Raw genomic sequence first — 25,180 nt, forward strand, 5'->3', positions numbered from 1 at the left:
CTGTGACATTATTCCTTTGACAAATTTAGAATTGGATATGGAAAACTTTTCTACTACTTTTCCAATATATTAAAAGTTTATCATTATGTCAATTGTCCCTGCTGTCCAGTAGGGACGCTGTTGAGCTTTATCAGGATGCACTACAGCGGTTTATCAGATTTGTCTTTGCTTCCACCCTGTGTTCATAAAGCGGTAGTGCAGTCTGGAAAGAAGCAGTGATGGAGGTGTGAGGACTGAAGTGACCACCGACCATCATCTGTCTTCTAAAATAGAAACCTAATCACTTCCTGTTCTCTGCAGTCCACATATAGAAGCGCTGAATATTTAAAATATCCTCATTAGCGTGACACTGGCCTGAGCCACCGCTCAGTTAAAGATAGATTTATATCAAACATCTTCAGATCTGTGAATTCAACCTCGAAACATATTTCTACTGTCATGTGGTTTAGTTTTTTTTTTTTGCACTATTTTTGCACTTTGGACTGATAAATGAAGGTTCAGCCGTTTACTTTGTGAGGATGAATGACACTAAAAGTAAACTTGCAACTTGATCTAATAGGACTTTTTATTCTTACTTTATTCCTCTTTATTCTAATGACCCATCACTTCTATTTCCAACACTCTTTTGTTGGCCTGAGTTAACAGGAGGGACTAAACAGTGTCAGTGTTCATATGAGCTCCTCACTGTTATTGTAAAAAACATGAAACCCTTTAACACACTGGCCTCTGGTCCTTATGTGAGTAACCATGAAGAGAAGTGTGTGGGATATTTTGGATTTCTTTAATTTGCCTCTTTAATTGTAAGGAATCTTTTTGTTTATTTAAGTGTAAACTGCTGCTCTGTGTATCCATCTAGTGGAAAATCAAAGAGATGAAAAACACAAACACACAGCGACTGCTGAGTTTTATTGCAAAGTTGCCATTAATTCCATTCCCTTGTATGATTTGCAAGCAGCTTTACACAGAATCTTTAAAAAACACAAAGAATAATATAATAAAAATAACCTGTAAAAAACCCACACAACTTTTAAATACAAAAAAACGAGTTAGTAAAATCGATCAAATAGAAAAGAAGAATATATTGACTGATTTAGGATATAATATAATGTAGGATAAAGGATATAATGGTGATAACGTAAAAAAAAATAAGATATTTAAATAATCAGCAGAGTGAGCTTCTGTCTGAACGACCAAGTTCTCATGCCTGGTTGTTCACATTCCACTGAAACCTCCATAAACCCATGATGTAATTTCTAAAATACAGTGCACGTGATTAAATGCACTTATCTAACATCAAGTATGAAAGGACAGAGTTCGCCACTATATGTCTCCCACATCAAAGCTATGAATACCAGCTGTGTATTTGGCAACAAAACAATCAATCAAATCACACATTCTATAAAAATGTCCAAGCAGTGATATGACATCAGAACAGGTTCTGTGGCTGGGATCAATAACGTGATAATTCATATATTCACATTCAGTTGGATTAAATGATGGCATGCAGAAGATGAACAACAATAAATACCTAGTCATAATAGTTGTTTGTTACAAAATAAATAAAACATTATGAAACAAATAATCACATTAATAAACAGGGTAAAATGTATCAATGAACCAATAAATTGCTCAATAAAAAACTGTGTAACGAAACAGAAAATTACTGTGTAATATTATTTGTTCATTTTTATGGAGTTTTATTTCATTATAGACATGTTTATTTAAAAATTAACTAATTTAAGCATTTATTTCTAAACGGCATTTTTCTTTGGAGGGTGTGTGTGTGCGTTCATGTCTTTCTATGGTTCTGAGAACAAATTTTGTTATAAACCATCATTGGGCAAACATTCTTTTGTTATAAGGACATTTCAGCATCATGAGGATATTTTCCCGTGATGAGGACATGTTGGCTGAACCTTTTGAAGGGCTACAAATAAATGTAAGAGTAAGAATTTTCTTTAATTTAGTTCTTAGCATTTATAAGGGATGGTTAAGATGAGAGTGAGGGGTCCTAACAGCTATAGAAAGATTAATGAGTAGGAGTTTGTTTTTCTCTTTAGAAAAAGGGGCATTGGGAAAGAAACTATTTTTCTATGATAAACTTCAATGCTAAAATGTTTCTGTGTGTTTGTTTATCATTAACATTTTTGGTTTATAGATTTGAAATTTTACTCTCTATTACTATTATTAATCATTTCATAATGTTTATGGTCATTTTTGTATTTATATACATAATAACTGCACATAATCACATTTTGTAACATTTTGGATTACAGAGAATTCCACATGAAAACAGCTCAGTGGCAGCTTCACGTTTCAAGTCAGTGAAAAGTGAGCGCAGGTGAAGATCAGAGCCATGCTGGTTATTTTTTTCATTTCTTGTGTCTACAGTCGGCCAGTAAATGTATTTTAAAATCCTGACTGAACATAAAAAGATGAGCGGAAGATGTACATTTAGGCACAGACTGTGAATAAGGACAGAAGTGGTGAACATTCATCAGATATTTGGTTTTAAAGCAGCACATCGACGATACTTTATATTGCACAGGGTGAGCAGAGACTGAAGTTGCTGTTAGTATCAAGCCAGACTTCTCCAGACCTCATGTTAGAACAGTGAAGGAATAAAAAAAGAGGCCTTGAGCAGCTCAGACAAACAGTAGCATGAGCATCGTGTTGCAGAGTGGAACACAGACGTCAGTCTGAAACGAAACTCTCAGACTGAACCGTCCTCGATCCACCGAGACGCTGAGGACCAGTCGGTCCATCAGAGGATCACACAGCCAGAGGTGGATGCCTCCACACTGATGGACACAAATAACAGGTTTCAAATCATATTCAGTGAGAAACTAATCATAATATGAGCAGCCTTCGATTTGGACTATGCCTGAGCTCGGTACAGATCTCATTCAGTCTGATTTGATTTCAACTTACAACCAAGTAAAAAAAATACTTTTTAATTGTCAAAGATGATGGTTTATGACCTTTTCCCTTGTATTACTGTATATATATAAATATATATATATGCATATATTATTTCATTCTTATTTATTTATTTTTTCTTTAAATGTATTAACTCTACATTGTACCCTCGACATCATTGTAAATTAGGGTCTTATTCCTCAATGTGTTTTCCGAGGCTTAAATAAATAATCAATCAATATCTCATCTCCCTCACTGAAAAATCTGAAATCTTTGAATCTCAAACTAAAGTGAAAAAAAACAATTTGTTCCAGATAATCATTGATATTATTAGTAAATCATTATTTGTAGTCCCCTGCTCTTAGACAAATGAAGGAAAACATCAAAACACAGAGTGACAACAACAAACAGTTACATGTACTAAACTGAGCTTTAAGGAGAGCACAGAGAAACTTCACTTGTTGAGCAGATGAAAGTGAAAAACTGTCTTAATACGGTCTAATAACTTCCTGAAGCAACTGTACATCATTCTACACAGTGCAGCTCGAACATTCAAGTGCTGAACAATAAGCAAAACATATTTTTAAAAGGAATTAAGATTATAAAGCTGTCCCACCTCTGCTCAGGAGCATCAGACTGCTTCATCCTCTTGGGGGCGCTGCCCTCCCACTCAACTGGAGGCTGCTGAGCGCGTTCCCTGTCGTCACTGGTCTCCTGAAGAGAGGTGGTGATTGCAAATAACACAGGGTCAGGACAAAAGCTTTTGAAAAACCTGGTTTTGAAAACTTCCTTCTTGCAGTGTAGAAATATGAATGACTACATAAGCAAACACTAAGTTTAAATTTTTTAAAGAAATATCCTCAGGAAATTAACAGTTTTCATACAGTAGGTAAAGGTAGAGGTTCCATGAAATGACAAATGACATGTTTCTAGTTGTCATTATCACAGTATGACCTGTAAATATGTGCAATTATTTCAAGACTCAGCGACACTCGGGGTGATTATTTGGTGTCCAATGACAATTCTTGAATTTTGTACTTTCTCCCCATAACCCATGACAAAAAGAAAGTCTCCCAGTTAGAAAAAGATCTACACTGAATAATCCAGTGGTTGAATCAGAAGGCAAAGGTGGTGGTGAGAAGTCCTCGACAACAAACATCACAAATCGAAAATCCATCCTTTCCTCCATAGTTTGGTGTTTTTACCAGACACACCACACAACTGTCATCCCATTATCCTTCACTTCCATCAATATTATTATTCTTTCCCATGAACAGTCAAGACCTCATCAGGGTTACAAGATTATTATTACTATTACTATCATTACATCTATGAATATCACTCTTATTGGTTATTATTTTCATTAAAACCAGTCTGACAGATTTAATGAATGTGTACAGTACAGTATTCCACCGAAGAGGACGACTAAATCACCATGTTTCTCTTCCTGACGGGGTTGCTGCTGCTGCTGCTGCTGCTGCCCGGTGTGTTGTGGCTGTCAGCGGCGGTGTGCAGGGCTCTCTGGCGCGGCGTCTCAGCTCTTTGATAGACCACGGTCTCTTTAGACTGCAGCTTCCTGTAGAGGCAACACACTCAGTTAGCAGCTGATCCAGGTCATACTGTTAAATAATATCGAGAAACCCTCACTGCAAAGAGCTTTTAATGTTTCTGTGGAATCTCTGTGTAGTCGTGCTTTATGCCTCGTCTGTGCTTGTGTCCCTCCTTTCTCTTAGAGGCTGCTTCCAATGTTCAGTCCACACAAAAGACATGCCCACTGGTAGAAAGGGGGGACATCCAAAGGGGAAAGGTGACTCACCTGCATGAGTTTACAATGTAACAAGTGTCCCCTAGTGGACAGACGTAGTGGTGGACTCAATGTTTCTACTAAATGACCGTAAACACAATTGTCTACTCATTGTTCTGGACAAATAAAGGATAAATAAAGAAAAATCTGCCATAATTCAGTGAAATAGGAAATATTCAGTGACAAAAAAAAAAAAAATCTCAAAAAACAGACGTAATTGTCATTTTTGTCTCTTTTCTGTGATGTTACTGCACATCGCCTTGAATCAACCTCTGTATTTTTAAATTTAACATACAAAAATCGAAATAACTTAAAGCAAGTAAAAGTAGAGCGTGTATTGTTACATTAACGTGTGATTTGAACCCTATATTTCATATTGACACTAGCTCCAGTCTATATCACACATAGCGGAAACTTAGTCACACATTGTGAGCTTGGTTACAATCAATGATTTCAGTCCTGGTTCGACGTCACCTTTAAGTTATTCCTGGTAACAATGAATCATGAATAAACATATTCTCCGTCTATCAACCCCTCAGTTCCACAAAGAGTTAATAAATGATAATAAGGAAATCGTGACCTGCTACACGATTATGAATTTATCTTTTCGAGGTCGGCCTGAAGACCCTCTCCACCTCGTGAAGATGAGAAGTAAGTCAGAGTTAAACTGTCTTTAGCCTTCATTACATCCCTGGTGGTCAGGCCTCATCCTGCCCCACCATTCACTTAGTGTCACCGAGCATTGATCTACACACTAATTAAGTCCCCTGGCTAGTAGATGTGTGTGTCTGTGTGTAGGTACAAGGTATTAGTAAGATTTTTTGTGGAAACAAAAGGAAACACAGAAAAGAAATTCAATAAGGAGCTAAGGGGAAGAATGTTTGTGTGTGTGTAAAGTAGATGTTTTGAGTAAAGAAAAAAACCATGCCCACCAGTCTAATATGACTCAACCACACAAAAATAATAAATGTTTGACAATCACTGAGAGCAACATCCAATAGATTCAGACATGTCAGTCCAGAGAGTGTGTGTAGTCTTAGTTAAATCAATAATTCAGCTGTGTGTAGACACACACACTCACACCCCTCCGCCCTGCACTTCTCCCCATTGGTGTGAGTGCTGCTGACCCCTGGTCCTCTCAGCCTGTCCCCTCCTCACTCCTCCATCACGGCTAATTACACTCCCTGGAGTTTAGAGCCATCAGCCTGCAGCCTCGGCCCCCATCTGCTACTGCGGCGGCGGCGGCGGCCGAGCTCTCTGACAGCCTCCCCTCGCTCTCCCGCTCTGACAGAGTGATAAACTAATAAGCCTGGCTGGGCACACAGAGGTCGTGGAGCGGGGGGGAGACCTGAGCAGAGCTGGACCCTTCCACGTAGCCGGGCTGACTCAGACCGTGCTCGGGGGAGGTGGGGGCCAGGCGGGCAGGGAGTGGAGTTACCGAGGTCTGGCTGATCAATGCTGAGAGACAGACAGGCCTGAGGTTCCGGCATCAGTGTGTGTGGAAGTTTTATTAAGAGTCATTGTGAGAGTGGAAAATCTCGGCGCTCACAGATATTCATATTTCTACCAATACCTCATTAGCTACATGCTTCTCATCAGATCACGAGACAATACATCCAAGTTGGACACTTTCCGAAAATGCAAAAAAATGAATATACATCATGCACCATAAATGCTTACAAAATCGATAGCTACACATCAACTAAGCTCACAGCAGTTTAAACCCTGTAGACATCTCAGAGTACTGGTGTGAGCGTACTCACATGGAGGTCGTGGTGAGGGCATGTAGGCTCTTTTAAATATTCCATATTTTAGGAAATTATTTAATGAAAATAAATCTGTAAAGTGTGTTTTTGAAAATAAAGAAACCAAACACGGTTTGTGTGCTGACTTTAATGTATGGGATGCAAAAGACATCTCCAAAAAATCCATTTGATGGAATGATGCAGACATAACATTGATGGGTTTGAATTCTTAATTCAAAATGAGCCTCACTCTTTGCGCAATCCAAACAATACACAATACATGATGTTGCTTTGTGCTGCGTTACGGTTGAGGACCTCTCTGGTGTCTTATGACCATGGACGGGTCTTTGACAGTTATTGAAGCCTGGCATTAAACAGAGCTCGGGGCTAAATTATTTAAGACTGTGGTGCTGATAAGCTCTGATGTTATCTGTCCCGCAGAAATTAAGAAAATAGGTTTCCATGTTTATTATTGCTCAATAGAAGTTATCTTGTACGTTTTATCTCACAGACTTTTTTTTTTTAAATTAAGACATTTGTCTAGGATGTTCTTTCAGTGTTACAAATGCTGTTATTTTTTTATTATCCTGGCAGCCCAGAGAACACGTATGTGGATCCTTCATGTTCTTTTGACAGGTGTATAACATTTTGTTTGATCATTATGAAGCTGTGGTGGACCAATGAGACTATGGCGAGGCAGCCTAAGTAATTAGTGTAAAACAGGGTAATGTATGCGAGCAGCCTGGAGCCCAAACACCAGGAGTTAACTCATTTATACAAACATGGCTTGATGTTTAAAAGTAACTGTTAAACTGCTGATCGTTATGTTTGCGTTCACAGATTCAATCGGAAATTGTCTGAAGTGCCGTTCAGAAATCTTCTTTTTGGGCTTCGCATCATTCAGAGCTGGAGTGGATTTGGTGAAGTGCAAAGTCCTGTGTTTAGTTTTTCACTTAAGATAAATTATGAGCCATTTTTCAGACATGACCTCTGGGTAAAATCCGGAGAATCGGCTGGGGAGTTTACCCGCAGTTCGCGGGTTTCACACATGCACAGCACAGCGGGAGGTTCTCGACACAGTTGCGTTCACTACGTCAACAAATCCTCCTCATGATTCAGGCGGGAGGTGGAGCAGCCAGGTGCACCAAACAGAAACAGGAAGTGATCTATTAACTCTGCTGCGTAAAATCAGGTGATTTTGTTTCCAGCACCCCGACACCGCTGTCAACCCTCATCACCGCAAACTCTCCTGACGTCTTTGTCGGTGTCTTCTACGTTTGTGACTTCGTTCTTCCACCAGGAGATATTTGTTTTCTCTCTGTTTTTTCATTTTTGCGTCTGTCAGATGTTAGTAGCGTCATCGCCCTCCTCGACAGAAATTACAGTCCAGTGCAAGTCTGAAAGCAGCTATATGGAATGGATCTATTAACTTAAATAGAATAAAGTATTTATGTTTTCATTAGTGTATAACAACCCTTAACTACGGTATGTAGTGTTTTTATTTGCTTAGATTGAGCCAATAAGAACCGATAAGAGTATCGGATCAATAAGGTGTGTGTGCGTGTGCGTGGGTTGAGTATGCGTGCACACCTGATTGCTGAGCTCAGGCTTTGGTACCAGTCATTCAGATCCTCCTGGTTGGTGGACATCAGCAGGAGTTTGGCTTTGGGGAAGGTTAACTGGAGGAAGACGAGGTAGAGGTAGAGAAGTTAGGATGATTGTGTGTTGTCATACACAATGGCAAGAACAGCTATGCACAATAAACATAAGAACAGTAAGATTGTAGTGCGAGCAAATGTAACTCAGGACAGTTTCATGATTTGAGGTATTTAACGAGCCACAGGAACTGTAACCATCTATTTATCAGCTTTGTGTTGTATTTTAGAAGCCTCACCCTCTGTCAGTCATCAGAGACCTAAACTGCAGTAACACTATAAAAACAGTAGAGGGTAGGCCACATTAAGCAAACTCCTTCCCACTCTGTCACCTCATCATCCTAGCAAAACCTAGGGCTGCGCCTCACAGGCTTCCATGGGCCCTACAAGTGTAAAATGTGAAGGTGAAGGAGACGGAGAGGTAAACGGCGGGGACAGAATCTGATGCAGTCAGGTCACATTTAGTGGGAAACTATAATCGGCTGGACAGAAATGTGTTCTCAGACGCACGCCCTGCCGGCTTGTCAGCGTCCTCTTCCTTTGAGTCAACAGTAATTATCAACTCCCTGGTGCACGTTGTTAAAGCCAGACTGTGATTGTACTTGTCAAACAAGCCAATGGGAGACGTCTGGGCCCAAACAAAAGGGGCTTTTAGAGCAGCGTAATTACACTGGGAAAGCTATTACAGGGGATCAAAATTAGCCCTTCACCACATTTAAATGGCCTCTCCGATTTACCTGTGTCTCCAGCCTCCACGCGGTCCACCGGCGGCGGAGTTATTGATCATTTCCACGTGTATTTAGACAGAACTTTAGGCTCGAACAGAGAAGCATACAGCTCATCAAACATAATGATGATTTAACACAGAGGGAGGGGAGTGTCTCTCATTATGCATTAAATAGATTAAGATTTCAAATGTACCATCATCAAAAGTATTATCTAATTACAGAGTTCAGTGAATGGGGCCCGATTTTGAGTGGCGCATGATATTAAGCACTCGCTACTTGGGGGACGGCGGCTGATTTATGCACAAATGCATTCCACTTCTATTGGAATGCAGTAATTAGGGATTTGTCAGGAAATCTGACCCTCTTAGGTAGAAATTACTTTGTATAATAAGAACGGCAGAGCATGGAGCCTCATCGCTGCACATAATTTAGCTTGATTATTTATACATCAAAGAGAATCTGTCAGGGATGTGGGAAAATATTCAAGTAGCGGGGGAATATTAGCAGGAGGAAGACTGCAGACAGAGAGGGAGAGAGAGAGAGAGGGAGAGGAGACGGAAGGTCGAGGTAGACAAAAGGGAAGGGAAGACGAAAAGAGGGGGAAACGGGCCGAGGCACATGTAAAAGCCGGCTCTCCGCTACAATGCAACCAGAGAGAGAGCAAAAATAACAGGAATTTTAATAAAAGCATTTTTTCCCCCCCTAAACTTTGCATATAGATTGCCATGGCATTTACAGCTGTCAAATTTAATTTGGCATTAATTCTTCACGGCCCTGGCTGACGAGGGCCCTGGAGTGCTGACAGCCCTTTTCTTTGAGCTTAGGTAGGGGCCCAGGATCAATAATGTGTCCTTATGAGAAATTACATGTAATGCTATTGAGTATGCATCTGGGCCTCGGCGGGATAAGAGGCTAATGAAATGCCATTTCTGCCATTAGATAATGTGCAACGCGGCCGGCAGAGAGAGCGGCGACAGGCTTGAGGAAGATGTATTTACTGGAGGGGCCGGAAGAGATGGATCTGTAGCCTAATCTGATCCAGCAGCTGAGAGATTCTGTTGCAGCTGGCAGCCATCACCACACACACACACACACACACACACACACACACACACACACACACACACACACACACACACACACACACACACACACACACACACACACACACACACACACACACACACACACACACACACACACACACACACACACACACACACACCATCAGCAGCCTCTTCATTCGTCACCTGAAGGATGCTTCTAATTCCCACTGCCTTTTAAAGATGAAGTCATGCAGGCCGAGCTGATGAGACCATCACACATGCAGGACACGGCGGAGTCTTAAACACTGAACTACTTTTACCTGCATCCACCCTCTCATCGGTGTTTTGTGCCGCACATCATCCGAAAATATATAAACTACGCCTTTTTGGCAAAAACCAGAGACTCCACTCAATCGCTATATCTGAGTCGTTAAGCACCGCAAAGTTTTAAAGTTCTTACTGTCGCCTGGACAATTATTAACTGTCCAGATATTTTTGTATCAATAATTAAAATATCTGCTAATTATAAGTGCTAATTTTCTGTCTGGTTTTATTAAGTCGAAAAGTGTGTGAGCCAGCTGTGTGAGCAGACAGAGGAGGAACCCAACCTCTCCGTCGCCACTGTGCATCACGGGGAGGCACATTAGAAACACAACATAAAGAGCTCTTTGAGGAAGGGCGCATCAGCTGAAATGAATATTGATACCGCGCGGCATTGGCACTAAACACTTGCTGCATAAACGCTTTGGTTACTTGCTCAATGACGCGCGACTCGTTCCCTTTGAATGTTTCACGACAGCAACTACATCATTTAGACACAATTTGTCAGCCAGCAGCTGCACCGGGACCTGCAAGACGGATCAGTCTGAGAGGAAAGACGCAGTAAAAGTAGGAAAAAAAAATAAAAAGTTTAACTTTTGGGGCGCCATCGACAAGGGTTTGAAGGTATTAGGGAGAAGAGGAGGCGAGGTAACCGCAGGTCTCCTCTGACAAGCGGAACTAAATGGCATTTCATTCAGGGAGACTGGAAAACATTCAGGAAACCTCTGTTTGTGCAGATTATACAACAGGAGCCATCAAGGCCATAAGTAAGACAAATCAAAGCAGCATTCACTAAAAGGAGGAAATTAAATAATGCCTCTGCTAAGGACTCACTCATGTGTATACTCAAACCAACGAACAGATGTCTCCCCACCTGCTGCCCGACAACAACTTTTCTCTTTTTCCCTTTCAACTTTTCTACAGTTAGTTCCCCAGGACATCACAGAACCTGTGTCAGCCCTCTCTACAGTGGCTCTGTTACACACTAACATCTTGTTTGTTAATGACCTACAATATAACCGTCACCCAGTGATAACCAATGACTTCAAAATTTGACTCAACAGCATTATATCACCCTGTGTGCTAAGGAGGGTATTGTTTTCAACCCTGAGTGTGTGTGGACAATGCACAAACTTTTTGGGATTGTTGCTTGTATCTTGAGCTCAACTCGATTGATCACAGGACAAGTTCAACAAAAGACATCCCTGCAAATAATAGAAACTAATTGATGATGATGCTTATACAAATAAAACAATTTTTTATTGAAATTGTTTGGATACTGGTTTCAAAAAATGCCTCTTCCAAAATCGAATTGAATCACTGTCAAAGAGCCAATTAGCACGGATAATGCTAAGACCACGATCTAATGATGCTCGTGATTCAGTGTGTAACATACCATTACAATAACATGCACTGTGAAGACTGACAACACAAGGTTTTTAGAAAAAAACAACAAATGTAATGTTGCTGAGTGTTCAAGTGCAAGAAGAGCCATCTTATTCACATTGTGCAAATCTGCCTAATGTCACCAGGCCTCATATTTAAAAATGTCCTACATCGGAACCCCCCTCATCAAAGAGTAGAGACAACTGTGCTGTGAACATATAACATTTAGAAAGCATAACAATTCAACCAATTGATAAATGGTTCTTTACTAAATTTAACAAGACTATAAAATGTGCAGGAACTTAAACTGGGACATCAATGCAACATAAAGAATTAAACCACATTGTGGTAAATAGCTTCATCAATTTTAAATTAGGAAAGTGCTTCGGGGGGAATGTCAATGAGAATGTCTCTTACAGTATATGTATGGTAAGGAGGAATGTAATCATTCACTTCCTGCTGTTTTCCTTATGTGTTATTCTTTTCTCTACTATCATATTTCAGCTTCTGTTCGTAAATGAGTCAACACTCCATTATTTTCCCCTTCCTGGTGAGTTAATGTTGTTTCTCAGCCTGCTTTCTGCCAGATGAACAACCTAATAGAATATTCAAAGATATCCCAGACACTCCCTGATCCCTCTTATGTCACATGGTCCACACAGGTACAGTAAGTCTGCTATCGGTCTATGTGGCTGATACTCACGCTGAGCAGGCCTCCTTTGCTCTTGGTGTGTCCAAACACCTTCTCCACATTGCAGGCCTTCAGGGGGAACATGTGCTGGCCGGTGAACTTGTCTCCATTGGTGGGATCCAGGGGACTGCAGCGCTTGGCCTGCAGCAGCATGTCGGAGAACAGGAAGAACATCTTGGGCTTAGCCTCCTTGCCTTTCGGAGGAACCATTTTCAGCCAGCCCTCCCGGATGTACCATCTCCCTGCGAGAGGAGGGGAGAACAGAAAGAAGCATGAATGGTCGCCATCGTCAGCAGCTAAGACCTGTTTTGAGTTTCATGGAGGCTGAGGGTTTTACCGGCATACACTAAACTGCATTGGAACGAAATAAGTAATGACTTCTATAATTTACAAATTACAAAAATTATATCAACATTGTTGCCGATCTACCCAGCCAATGTTGGGGCATATAGTCAAACGGCAATGGCCAAACTCGTCACCAAGAATACATTTTATATAGATTAAGATGAGATTAAGATGCATTTATTGGTCCCAAACACATGCAGACATGCAAAGGCACACTGATGCTGGTAGGGAAATTTAGCCTCTGCTTTTAACCCATCTGTGTGCAGGACACACAGAGCAGTGAGCGACCATGTAAGGCCCTCGGGGAGCAGATGTTGGGGGAGTAAGGTGCCTTGCTCAGGGGCACTAGACAGGGTAGGGAGACTCTTGGATTTTTGGACAGTTCAATCCAGGTTTGTCTTTTGTTGTTTCTCCGTGGAGTCGAACCAGAGACGAACCAGAGACCTTCTCTGCCCATGGTCCAAGTTTCTGCCACTAGACCACCGCCTCTCTAAACCTCTGCTGCAAAGCTGAAATGTGTATATACAGTTTATGGATTTGACACTTGACCAGTTCATACATGACACAGCTCACTCTGCCTCTTGAACACTAAAGACTATAGTACATCACTGTTTAACCCACAGATTTACAAAGTCCTCTTGTATGGTGTCTCTCCGAGGAGTTTGTTACAAACGGCATTGAAACAACATTCAATTCTAAATCTAGAGCTGGTCTCCAGTGGGTTTAATGGTTAATCGCTGTATTTATATCGCACTTTTCCAGTCTCATTGACCATTCATTGTTCAAGTTACATTCACCAATTCACACAGATTCACACAGCACCTTTGTTTGCACTGCTTTCTCTTATACACACTAATCATACACTGTTGGCACAAACCCCTGTCAATTCGGGGGTTTAGTACCTTGCCAAAGGACACATTGGAATGTAGACTGTTGGTGGCAGGGATCGAACCGCCGACCTTCAGGTTAGTGGAGAATCCCGAGCAGAGGAGTTAAGCTCCAGATTCCATTAGCTCTCTTTATCTCTGCAGACTCTTTCTCTTTGTAAGCAAATAAAGATGTGCGAGGACCTTCTTGTTAGATTAACAGGCCTCTCATTTGAGTGTTTTCCAAAAGACACAGCCGGCAGCTAATTACAGCACCGGTAGCTAATGGTCATTGATCCAATTTCCAGCTTTCTCCGAGTCTGTGCATCAGTGTTTGGAGAAATGACTTGAGGACATGACTTGGAAGGATAAAAAAGCAGTCAGACGTCTAGTCCAGTTGATATAATTTAGCAATCAACATTTGACTATTTATGCTGCTTAGCTTATTTTAAGGTTTTCACTATTAGGCGCTCATAATTATCTTTGCCAGCAGAAGGGGAAAGAGATCTTTAAGTTTAAGTTCTTTCTTTATCTGACAACGAGGTAAACGATGTTTATGCAGCTGTTCTGTTTGTTTGTTGGTTTACTTTAACCAAACCTGGTGACCGGATGGGACATGGGCCAAGAAAGAACCCAATCAATTATGGCTCGGATCCAAACGAAGGGATGGATCCAGAGATAGGGCATTTACATTTTCACCCATATCCTAGGGAGTAATTCATGGTCTTGATAAAATTATAATAATAATGAAAAATAAGGCATATTTCAGGGACTGATATTTTTAAGCATGTGTGCAATCTGGTGCAACTGGTCCAGTTGTGCCATTCTAGTTACCTTAAGGCATTTGCAGATTTTGAAACCTAAACCAGATATAAATTCAAGAATGATTTCAAAAGGATTCAGATTCACTAAGTGGATTTAATACTGAATTCTGACTTGATGGTTGTGAATCCCCAAACCAATGCAGATTCATTATAAAAGGGCTAATAACCTTTGTCTCCCAAGCATCAAATTGAAGGGAACCCACAAAATTATAATAATGAGACTAAGCTGTGCTGACTTGGAAAGATAAATGAAGGCTATTCAAAGAGAACAAAAAAGACAAGAGAGAATCTGAGACGGACTCCGTGGGAGGCAGCCATATCAGGGTGTGGCTACAGAGGAGTGCTCTCATCTCTTTCGACTGTGATTGGCAGCGGCGTGATGATAGCTAATAAGCAAAAGGCTGACATTTGGATAGATAAAATGAAAATTGAGCCCGAGTTCCAGGATGTTTTTGTAATTGCCCCAGCCAGTAGCCTGTGATTGCAGCTAGCCTGAGTGGCTGGAGCTGTGCCTCTGGGGCTTAGAGAGGACATTTTCAGCTACAGACAAGACTACTGAGATTAAGTGGCACTGCCAGGCGGGGGTCAAATTGCTTTTAAAATGCCATGGGTCTCAAACGGGAAAAACAGTCGAGAGACATGCCACGACTCTCTAAGGTGCTCTGTGGAGATTGGAGGAGTGGTTGTAATCGTTCTATTAAATATGATATAAATAAAGCCCTGTTTGAGCCTTATACAACTCTTTAAGGACACATTTACTGAGTGTGTAGTCAGTAAACCACTCAAACATGATCAGTTAAAGAAATTATGATATTTTTTAAGTTGAAGACAACTGTAGGGGAACTGGATGCTGCACATGTACCTCAACTTAACTGACAGTCCTGGGTCAGTCTTGGGCCATTCACCTAATTCACAATCAAGCAGATTTTAAGAGGTACAAGTACAAGAAAAGGGTACTCCAATGGGATACATGTGTTGCCCTGGGCAGCCACCCTTTAAGTATGAATACACAACTGTCTTATAGCCATAACTCCCAGTAAGATAATGGTATACCAGGAATGTATTACTCTTTTTTTTGGGGTGGTATTCAGCCTGCAGCCAGTCAAAGATCTGAAGGCTTACATTAACAGAAACACTAAAATAAGTCCCCCTTAAACCGTGGGATTTTCAAAAAGCAGATTTAAAGCTAAAACGGCATTAGGCGAATCGGGCAATTCAATTAAGTTATTTCATCTTTAGAATGCCCAATAAATAAATGTTACTGGTTCCAGCTCATATATGGGATAATTTGCTGGTTTTCTTTAGGGGACAATTGTATTGTAAAGCACTATTGATTGGTTCATCTATAAAAGGTCAGACAATAGTGAAACACGACTGTTGTAATTTCCAACAGCCTAAGGAGGTGTGTGTTACGACTTTGTAGCAGGGCTCCAGATTAACCCTTTTTCCACTGGTGCAACTAACCTTTTCATTTAGGTGCACCAGTCTATAATTTAAGTGCACTCAAAGTTTTTCAATATGCATTTAGGCACACAATAATACACCTTTTAACCCTTTTCTTGACACTTTCCATATACATTGGTCATTTCTTAACTAGGGTTGCGTTTGATTCCATTTGATTTATTCCAATATTGATTTAGTTCTGGTTATTGCATTGTACAATACCAATTTTGCCTGAAAATTAAAGAAGTTCCCAGTACACTTAAGCTGTAAAATGAACAATAAAACCTCTAACTCAGTGCATTCTTAAAAATATTTAGTATTACATTTAGTTGCACTATATTTTGTCCCAGTAAAGAAAGAAAGTATTGCGATAAATTATATTATTGTCATCATAGTGAAACCATTTTATGTTGCTAGGATTAATATTATAGTGTAAGAACGGGGGGGGGGGGGGGGTATTTTGGAGTATTTTGACAGCTAAGATAAAGATGAAATCTCTCAAGCTAAATTTATCTGTACAATATCTCTTTCTTTGATAGAAAGTCAAAACCACTGGCCTATTGCATTTCTACTAGAAAGGTAAAACTTTCTCAGAAACAATTCTTTAGACCTTTGTTGCCTTAGAAATGCAAACATCTCTCAAACTATATAGCAAAAGCTTGAGAGATACATTTTCTGTTTGGCTACTTTCAAATGCGTCTTCACCTAGTACTGACCATGACGAGTAGATTGGCATCTGAGTAAAATCTGCAGAATGCCCCGTTAGAGTTTATTTATAACCTCACTTCTACCTCTATCAGAAGGATTCCTGTAAAAAACAACTATGAATGTATTATTTGTTGATTGCGGCCATTTAAATGGCAAAATTTGTTATCTTCATGTATGTTTTATGAATGTTCTGACCCCGATGTCAAATTTACGGTGGCAATAGAACTGTGTTAAATATGATTGAATCATCTCGCAGATCAGACTGAGATTGTACGGTTGCACAGGCTTGAAAGGAACATAACAGCAGCATTCTGTGATAACAGTGTGTTATCACTTTTAATTTACACTTGGGCAGTTATGTGTTAAGTGTCTGCTCAAGCATCCGAATGCTGCCAGGGTCCAGTGTGCCGAAACTGACATGTTTCAGTAGACATCAAGTCTGCCAGTTACCCAGATGTGTTTGTATCATCTTCTGCTCCCTTCACTATTCAAACGCTACGAACAACTCAAGTATCCAAACGGTTGCATCTGACCAGGAGATGTGTGCTTGAGGTTGACACCTGTCCTGTATTTCACAGTTTAGGAGGAGAGATGCTGACATTCATACTCTGAATATAATATCACTTGTCATTATTCCTTACTATCTGCTGAACAATAAATATTATTTATTGAACTGCACAAACATTTGATGAAAATGTTTACTTTTCACAAATGTTGTTGTACACACATAATAGGCGTTTATTAATGTACAATATGTAAACGTACAAAACATTTTTTTTTTTTTTGTTGAAACTAAATAGATGGCAACATTGGAAAGAATGGCTGTGGTGTCAGTTTGGCCGATGCTTTGTGTTCTTCCACACGACATGATTTCAGGAAGGGAATTTGCACCAACAAACATGGAGGGGAGTGAAGTTGACACAGGAGGACGACTCTAATCAGCCAAAACAAGCAGCTCGCACCCAGCGGGGCGACACATGTCTCATTAAGGTGGTTTGGTTTAAATAGTCTGACGCGGACCAGAAAACCTATAAAAAGTTATATTGCAATCCGTTCCCAGCCGAAGACTCACAAACCACAAAACTTTCTACAGAAAAAAAGTTTCAAAGTAGAATGGATGCTTGAAACAAAGCCCAGACTCAGATGTTGCGAGAGGCGTCTGCCTGCAACACAACCTATGAGAAGAGAAATTAAAGTTTCTGGGATGGAAGGAGATTAACAGCTGCTGTTAGAAATCAACATCTGTTAAGAGACGGACATGATTTACACAGTTACATTTACATAAAACGTGTTATGTTGTGATGTGCATCATTAACTGCTTATGAAATTACCTATCCCAGGATATGAGAGTTTGGTGATGTCACATGACCCTACTGGAAAGTTCTGATTTTCCACACCTTTGAGATGGTATCAGATATTCCCTATCAGACCCCCTACCTGGGCGAGTTGAAAGGGGTCAGACGGGGTTGGAGGTGCTCTCGGTGAGGAGGAGTCTCTTTGTGGACCAGGTTCCCTTTAGACCCCCTGCCTACATCTGACCAGCCACGGCACTTTGAGGCAGCGGCAGGTTCAAAGAGCAGGTGGTGCCAAGCACTCCGCTCCATGTTCAGGCCTTTCAGCTTCCCTTGTCAAAGAGCACCTCTGCACTACTACAAAGTCTTTTGGGCTGGACCGAGTGGGGGTCGGCTGTGGAAACTGGGGCAGGAAATAAAGATTGATCTACAAAGGGTCCTGTTCCTCCTGGTGTGTCAAAGGCCAGAGGAATAACAGGAGCAGAGGGCTGCCAGTGTGGCAGAATGAGGACAAGTCAGGTTGGGCATTGTTGAGCTCGGAAAAAGACAGAAGACTTCTTTCCCCTTGTTTAAATGGACTATAACAGAGGTGTGTGTTGAAGGTCAGAGGGCTAATAGAAACTTGAATATTTAAGTGACTGATGACACACGATGTATTTTCACCATCAATTATCAAATCTGCTAAATGTGGAGTTGCAAAGATTCCTCAAAATGTTTTAGATAAACAACTCAACAGTTACAGATCCGTTCATTATGACACAACCTGATTGCAACCAGGTCTTTCAGAATAGATCAACTAAATTGGTGAGAAGAAGAACTAATTGCAGCCAGATTACATTTTCTACTAGAATTGTAGGGAAATACTGTCAATACTTGGCAAGTCACAAAAATGTCCTTTAAGAGAGCAATGTTCATTCTCTAAGATTACAGGCGAAACAATTGTGTTAGTAGCTATTATCAAATCAGGACTGTGACCAAATTCATCCACGTAGAAGGAAATCGCATAAACATTAAATGGAAGCAAAATGGAGGGTATTATCATCATTATAAGGCCATGAAAGTCAGAAGAGGGGGAGAGAGGCTTCAGAGAGGGCAGCACTTACCACCCACGAGGTCGTACTTAAATTAAATCTCAATCAAAGCATCACTTTCTAAAAGGCGGTTTGAGAAGTCGAACACTCGGTTTAAGTGGGCCGGAATGGAGGATAAGTCATAGAAATCAAGGAGTATTTCAACTGTAAGTAAGAGGTTTTATGTAGATGAGGCAATTCCAAAAGGACCAAGAGCGGCCAGCTGAAAGTTTCTGTAGGTGGTACGATGCAGCTCTTAAGTGATTAGGGTAACATTAGGAGCATTTAGATCAATGGAGAAGACGTCGGTAAATGGGGTAAAAAATTGTCGTTGGCAGAGGAGGAAAAAGGAGAAAAGCAATTCTTCCTCATGTGAGAAGCTCAACACACGTGCGAACGCAAACGTCCAAGTGAGAGCCTTCGGCCCCCTCGGGAAAAATCAGTTGAAAGTCTGCAGGATTTGTTTTGAGGGCACAGCAGGTGAGGCCTAACCCACCAGGAAACCGGCGCTTTAATATAGTGTTGGGGTCTCTCCCAGAGCAACAATGCTCCCATCCACAGAGCATGAGTCACTGAAAGGTTTGAAGAATAGGAACATGATGTGAACCACGCACCACGGCCTTTACATTCACCAGATCTCCACCCAATAGAACACTTGTGAGAGATGTTGGTCAGATGCTAGAGCCCCCTCTCCGCCACCATTGTTGAAATACCAAATAAGTGAATAATCTTTTGGAAGGTGAGTTATTCCCAAACACCGTCATGGCATGTATTATCAAACAGTGAGGTTTCATCAGGCCAGCTTTGTTTGGTTATATACAAACAAGTAAAACATGCATAATGATTCTAATATGTTTGGGGGGGGGTAGTGGTTATGTTGTGGCTGTGGCAGCAAGTTAGGTAGCATTGCCTACTGTTAGCATGCTTGTTAGCCCAGGGTGTGGTTTTCACATCCCTCGTGAGAGATCTCATCACAACTGGACGCAGCCCTCAGGATCCCAACAGAAATAAAAGCCTCCAGCCTGCATGGCAAGCCAACCCCCCCCCCCCCCCCCCCCAGGACGCTCAAAAAGTGTGAACCCTTTTTCATTTTAACAAAAGCAATCATTAAATCCTCACACAAGAGAAGCCAGAACCAGAGAACGGTTGGCATTGCTGCAGTGACTTACATTATTACTGGTCCGAATTGCTGTGAATTAATTTTATTTGAACTGGCCATTGAAATGTTTCAGGTCGAAAATGCGGAAAAAACATCCGTGTAGGAGAAGAATTTTCCAAGGCAATAGAGGAAACATTTCATTATTTCTGCCTCTCCAAGTCTGCTTAGACTCACAATAATGCTTAATTGAATGAGGTAGTCTGAGTCCTCGACACCTGAGGCAAGAAAAGGGAAAACGCATACATATAAATGACAAAAGACGAAACACAATTATGTGCAATAGTCAGGGGCATAAGGGGACGTACGTTTGAGAAAAATCAATGTGAGACACGATGCAGAATGTGAAACATCTTTGTTCTAAATTGAAGGAACAGGCTGGCAGACACAAATATGCAGCCTCCCAGGAAACAGGCCGACTGTCTGCTGTATCAGTGTCCCATTGATTCAGGCTTTGTGTCTCACAATCCCCCCCCACCACCGTCTCCGACAGAGCTACTTAATATGTTTGAGGGGCTCCGACGCCTCTCATCTGTAAAAGGCAGAGCTTTTCTTTTACCCACATTAGAAGTGGAGATGGTGGGAAGGAAGTAGAATGGGTCTGCATGGGGTTACGGGTTGGGGTGGTGCTGCAGCTGCTCTGAAGTCTGTCTGGTGGGACCGTAGCTTTATTGGCTGGAAAGGAAGCCGGCGGAGTTGCAAGGGGCCTGAGAGCCTGGATGAGAGGAAGCTTTTGAAACTTTGAATCGGCATTAGAGAGATGAGCAGCTATTCAGCACTCGCTCCCAGCCTACACACCAACACATCCGTAAACACACACACACACACACACACACAGAAAGCCAGCCTGCATATATCTGAGCAAACACACACTCACGCTCACTCGCATCCAGCAAACACACTTTGGCTTCCTTTTTATCTGCTGGTCCGTTAGATGAGACTGGGCTCTAATTGGTCCTGGGGGAGATTGGCAGGACGAGCGGATCAACGAGGAGGCCGGGCCCTCTGGAGACCAACAACAGGAGAGGGAGTGGCAGGAAGGAGAGGGCCACGGCTCCACAAGTAGAGAGAGAACCGTGACAAACAGGGGGGAGGAATAAATGAGCCGGAGGGAAGGCTGGATGACGAGGAAAACCACTGGCAAGAGGGACAGGTAACAGTTAATAGGATGCCATTGATTAAAAACCATTCATACTAATGTCTCCATACTTGGCTAGTTCTACTTCAGTTTACCTATACTTCTATACTCACCCCCCTCCCATGTGTCCCATAGGACGTAGAGCAGTGGATAGCGGGGGGGGGGGGTTCTTGGACGAGATGAAAGGAATATGTGATCAGAGGCTCTAACCTGCAGCCAGCACCTTTGTACTCCGTCCTTTCAGCAGTTTCTGCACACGGCAAAGCTGCAGGTGGTTCTCATGGCGCCTGGTATTGTTCTGGATGCGCTGGGACACATCGCCCACCTCGGTCACCGCCCCTACAGCACACATGCATAAACACTTTTAGTCATACCGTACACTGATGAAATCTTTTCTGAGGAATAATACGAAACAGATTTGGTTCAAAATGACCAAGAATGACTGGTTGATAGCAAAACACTTTTTTCAGGTAGTTTCACCTGGTATTTAATTTCACAAAAACAAACATTCCTGTATGATCACATGAACTTTAAACAGACTGAACATCAATTCAGCAAGTTGACAACATCGCAAGTAATAATCACATTGCAATAAACATTGCATAATACATAACAGTTTACTACAGTTTGTTCACACTGCCCGTGCCCTCAGAGAACATTTCAGACCTTTCTGTGAAAATATATGGTGATCCAGAACATAAAGGGGCTTGAAGTAGACGGTGACTTCCACTGGCAGTCATCCGAGATTTCAGAAATGACTGGATTTTAGTCCCTCTACAAAATGCTGCTTCCTGAGCCCACCGCCGGTGCTCTTTGGTTACAAATGGACATGAATGACAAAAAGTAATTCCCTTTCATTAACCACAAGAGGGAAAGAAGTTCTGGAGCACATATGATGTACAGTATATATAGAAGTACATGGTTGGAGCTATGAAGAGCTGAACACTTTTTCTTAACCTGAGTCCTCATTTGTTTACAGTAAAATACTTTATTACAGGTAGTTTTAGGGAAGGGTTCTGTTAAGATGTGATGGCTTCAACTTCTCTTATCAATACTCCGTAATGGGCCGGCACTTCTTTGAACACCTTTAATGCATGCTGTTCTCCAACTGTATTTCCTCATTTACTGCCATCCCTCCATTTTTAACAATTATGTAATGAAAACAACAAATATGCTATGGTCCTTTTATGGTAATACACTTAAGCCTAGTGCAGGCTAGCAAATGCTACACAGAAAAAGGGAAATGTCAGGACTGAGAGGTAAGAACCTTTGTTTTTTGGAGGCTCACTCGGCATCGAGGCCTGATTGTGCTTGATTTCATCAGCAGTGCACTTGCAGAGAACTTAACCGAGCTGCGCAAATTGAAATATCCAGACAGCCCTGATTGGGCCTGATGGTCTGCTGTGTGGCTCAGACTGGGCTAGGTCTTTCGTTTGAATGCGTGTGCAGGGGCACCAAGCATGGTAGTATTCATTAGGGGGTGCCTGTCTCCACCATGGGGGCCCTCGTAGCTTATAATGCATTGCCCTCCTGCAAATCAGCCAAACTGTCAGTCTGTAATAGTATGCAAACAACAGCAGCCCAAAATAAGCTCAGTTCATTTGGTTTAAGTGTTCACTTCAACATCAGACAAAGAGAAGTCCCCTTCCTACCTTATCTGCTGTACAACACCCAGACTGAGAGTTGAATATATAAAGCTGATACTAGCTAAATATTTTTAATCAATAAAGTTGTCGGCAAGCACTAATTGACCACAGGAGGAGCAAACACACTCTGAGCAGCTACAGGCTACATCCACACTAAACTGTAGTTTTAAAAAGGATCACTTTTGTTCTGTATGAGTGTGTTAGCATCTAAAACAGACACTTGGAAACACTTCAGGCCCCAGCTTCAGTTTAGTACAAATGAGTTGCACTTTGGTCAGGACAGCCAGAAACTCAGACTTTTGCAAATTATGACGTGGTCAATTTTTTCCGCTTCCTAATTGGGTGTTATCGGTAAGGACTCAAAAAAGTGGTGACTTTAGGCCTCTGCAACGTAAGATAACTTACAATGGAGAAACTCAATTTGCAACAACGCGCAACTCTTTTACTGCAAGAAACCTCTAGCAGAACAAGAATCAACGTGGGCGCCTCATCTGCCTCAACCAGTTGGGGTTGAGATGAGAAAAATGGCGGAGAGGGGTGAGGTGGTAGAAAACCGGAGCCTGAACACTTCTCTGGATGAAGAATGTTATGGTCCGAAGCATCGTTTTAAAATGAAAACATATTAGTGTGGACAACAATTTTGAGCAAATAAAAACTGATGTTTTACTTGATGTCACTTTGTTTCAATCAAGAAGGATAAAGAAGTCTGTCAAAAAGCCTTGTCATAGCATTGAGATGATGGTGGTGGTTTCAATCAATTGGATGTTGAAATAAAATTTCTCTTTCAAACGATGCTTACGATTAGAAGACAAAAGGTGTTTTTGGATCAGAGGAGCTTTCCTGGTCTGAAGAAAAGTTGGAAGACCCTGCGTGTTTTTCAGAAGTGATGTTTCTATACCATCCACCAGCGAGCTTACCACACACAGACAAAGCCCTCAAAGGTGCTGAATGCAGTCATAGTTCTTGAGTTGTGAAAGATACTGAAGAGATACTAAAAAGTAAACTGAGCCTGCTGTACAATAATATGCAAATGAAGTCTTTTGGAGCGTTTGAAGAATAGATTACAGTAAGAAAACAGCATCTTGTTTTGATAAACAACTACATTTTCTTGCATTTCTATTATTTTAATCAGTGTCTAACAATAGGCAAAGTGGGCCTCAGGATAAACCAGCACACTGAGGAGAGCCCGGAGGCCCAGAGGCAGCTGCAGAAGAAGAAGAAGAAGAAGAGATTCAGGAGTGAGAGAGAGATGGAGAGAAGGAGCGAGAGGAAGGAGGGGAACACATTGTTCTTTTCTTTCTTTTTATGTTTTTAGACTTTTTGAGTGCAGAGAATGGCATATTCCACAATAGTATTTATTAAATGACCAGGTTTAGAATCAGGATGTTCATCACTTTAATGTGGAAGCTTGTTAATTGGAGCCCAAAATGTAAAATAAATGTAAATATAATTGAGTAAATGTAAAGTTCAATCAAGTGCTATTTTGTTCACGTTGGTTTCAATTAGATATATGAAGCTCTAAAACAAGTTGTCATGATTGACAGGTGAGATTGACTTGTGATTGGTTCAGCATATGTATTGATGGGATGTGTATCAAGTACAAGATGGCATCACCTGTAAATAATGGCAAAAAAAATTTTAAATGGGAGGGAGCAGTAACATGTGAACAGTGAGAAACTCAAAGGATTATCCTTTTCGCATTTAATTTAAAGACAATCCTATCTACGCATGTTAAATGACAAAATGACAATTTAAACATGAAAAAAAAACATTCCCTTACATTTAATTATGGACAGAGTTAAGCTAGTTTTATACCAGCTCTACTCAATTAATAAGCAGAATAGCTAAAGTGAACAACTTTCAATGAAACTCCACCAAACGGGCCATTCCAAACCTATCTGTGTGAAACTAACTCCCTCACAAACTGCATTCCTTACTTATTTTTGTACAAAGCTTTAAAAATCTTTGCCCCAGAACAAATAGGCAAATCATCAAAATAGAGAGAAGCATCCAATTACTGTGTGTCAGCCACATAACTGCTGTAAACATTTAGACCTACATCATTAACGCGTCCAAAATAACAACAAACAGATGGATTCTAATTTCAAGCTCAACTTTCCTGCTCTTGTTCCGTGCGCTGAAACTCGGCAGATGAACTTGATCCTCAGGGCGACTTGTCTACACTGAAATAATCACGGCCTAATTGGCTCGCTTAACTTCACAACAATTACAATGTAAACCAAACAAGGCATCCGTGTAGACTTTCTTTTTTTTTTTCTTCTCCCTCCCTTTGTTGTACGTGTTTGGAATATTTTTTCTACAGCCAGCTTAAGAAAAACAACAGCTCCTAATTACAGTATTCTTGGACTGAGTTCTGGCATTAATAATACATCTGGC

At 41.1% G+C, this 25,180-nt stretch overlaps 1 protein-coding gene across 1 annotated transcript in view; it reads right to left on the bottom strand.

Moving 5' to 3' along the window:
* Window positions 1-877: 877 nt before the first annotated feature.
* Window positions 878-25,180, bottom strand: part of arhgef39 (Rho guanine nucleotide exchange factor (GEF) 39) — a 50,531-nt gene continuing 26,228 nt past the window's right edge. Inside the window, exons 7-12 of the mRNA XM_062382480.1 lie at window positions 21,348-21,476; window positions 12,308-12,537; window positions 8,059-8,147; window positions 4,354-4,495; window positions 3,536-3,633; window positions 878-2,801 (exon numbers count right to left, since the gene is read on the bottom strand). Coding sequence (XP_062238464.1) covers window positions 2,765-2,801; window positions 3,536-3,633; window positions 4,354-4,495; window positions 8,059-8,147; window positions 12,308-12,537; window positions 21,348-21,476 — 725 coding nt within the window. The 3' untranslated portion in view covers window positions 878-2,764. The remainder of the gene's footprint in view (window positions 2,802-3,535; window positions 3,634-4,353; window positions 4,496-8,058; window positions 8,148-12,307; window positions 12,538-21,347; window positions 21,477-25,180) is intronic.

Source organism: Platichthys flesus, chromosome 23 (genome assembly GCF_949316205.1).
Source record: "Platichthys flesus chromosome 23, fPlaFle2.1, whole genome shotgun sequence".
NCBI classification, from domain to species: Eukaryota; Metazoa; Chordata; class Actinopteri; order Pleuronectiformes; family Pleuronectidae; genus Platichthys; species Platichthys flesus.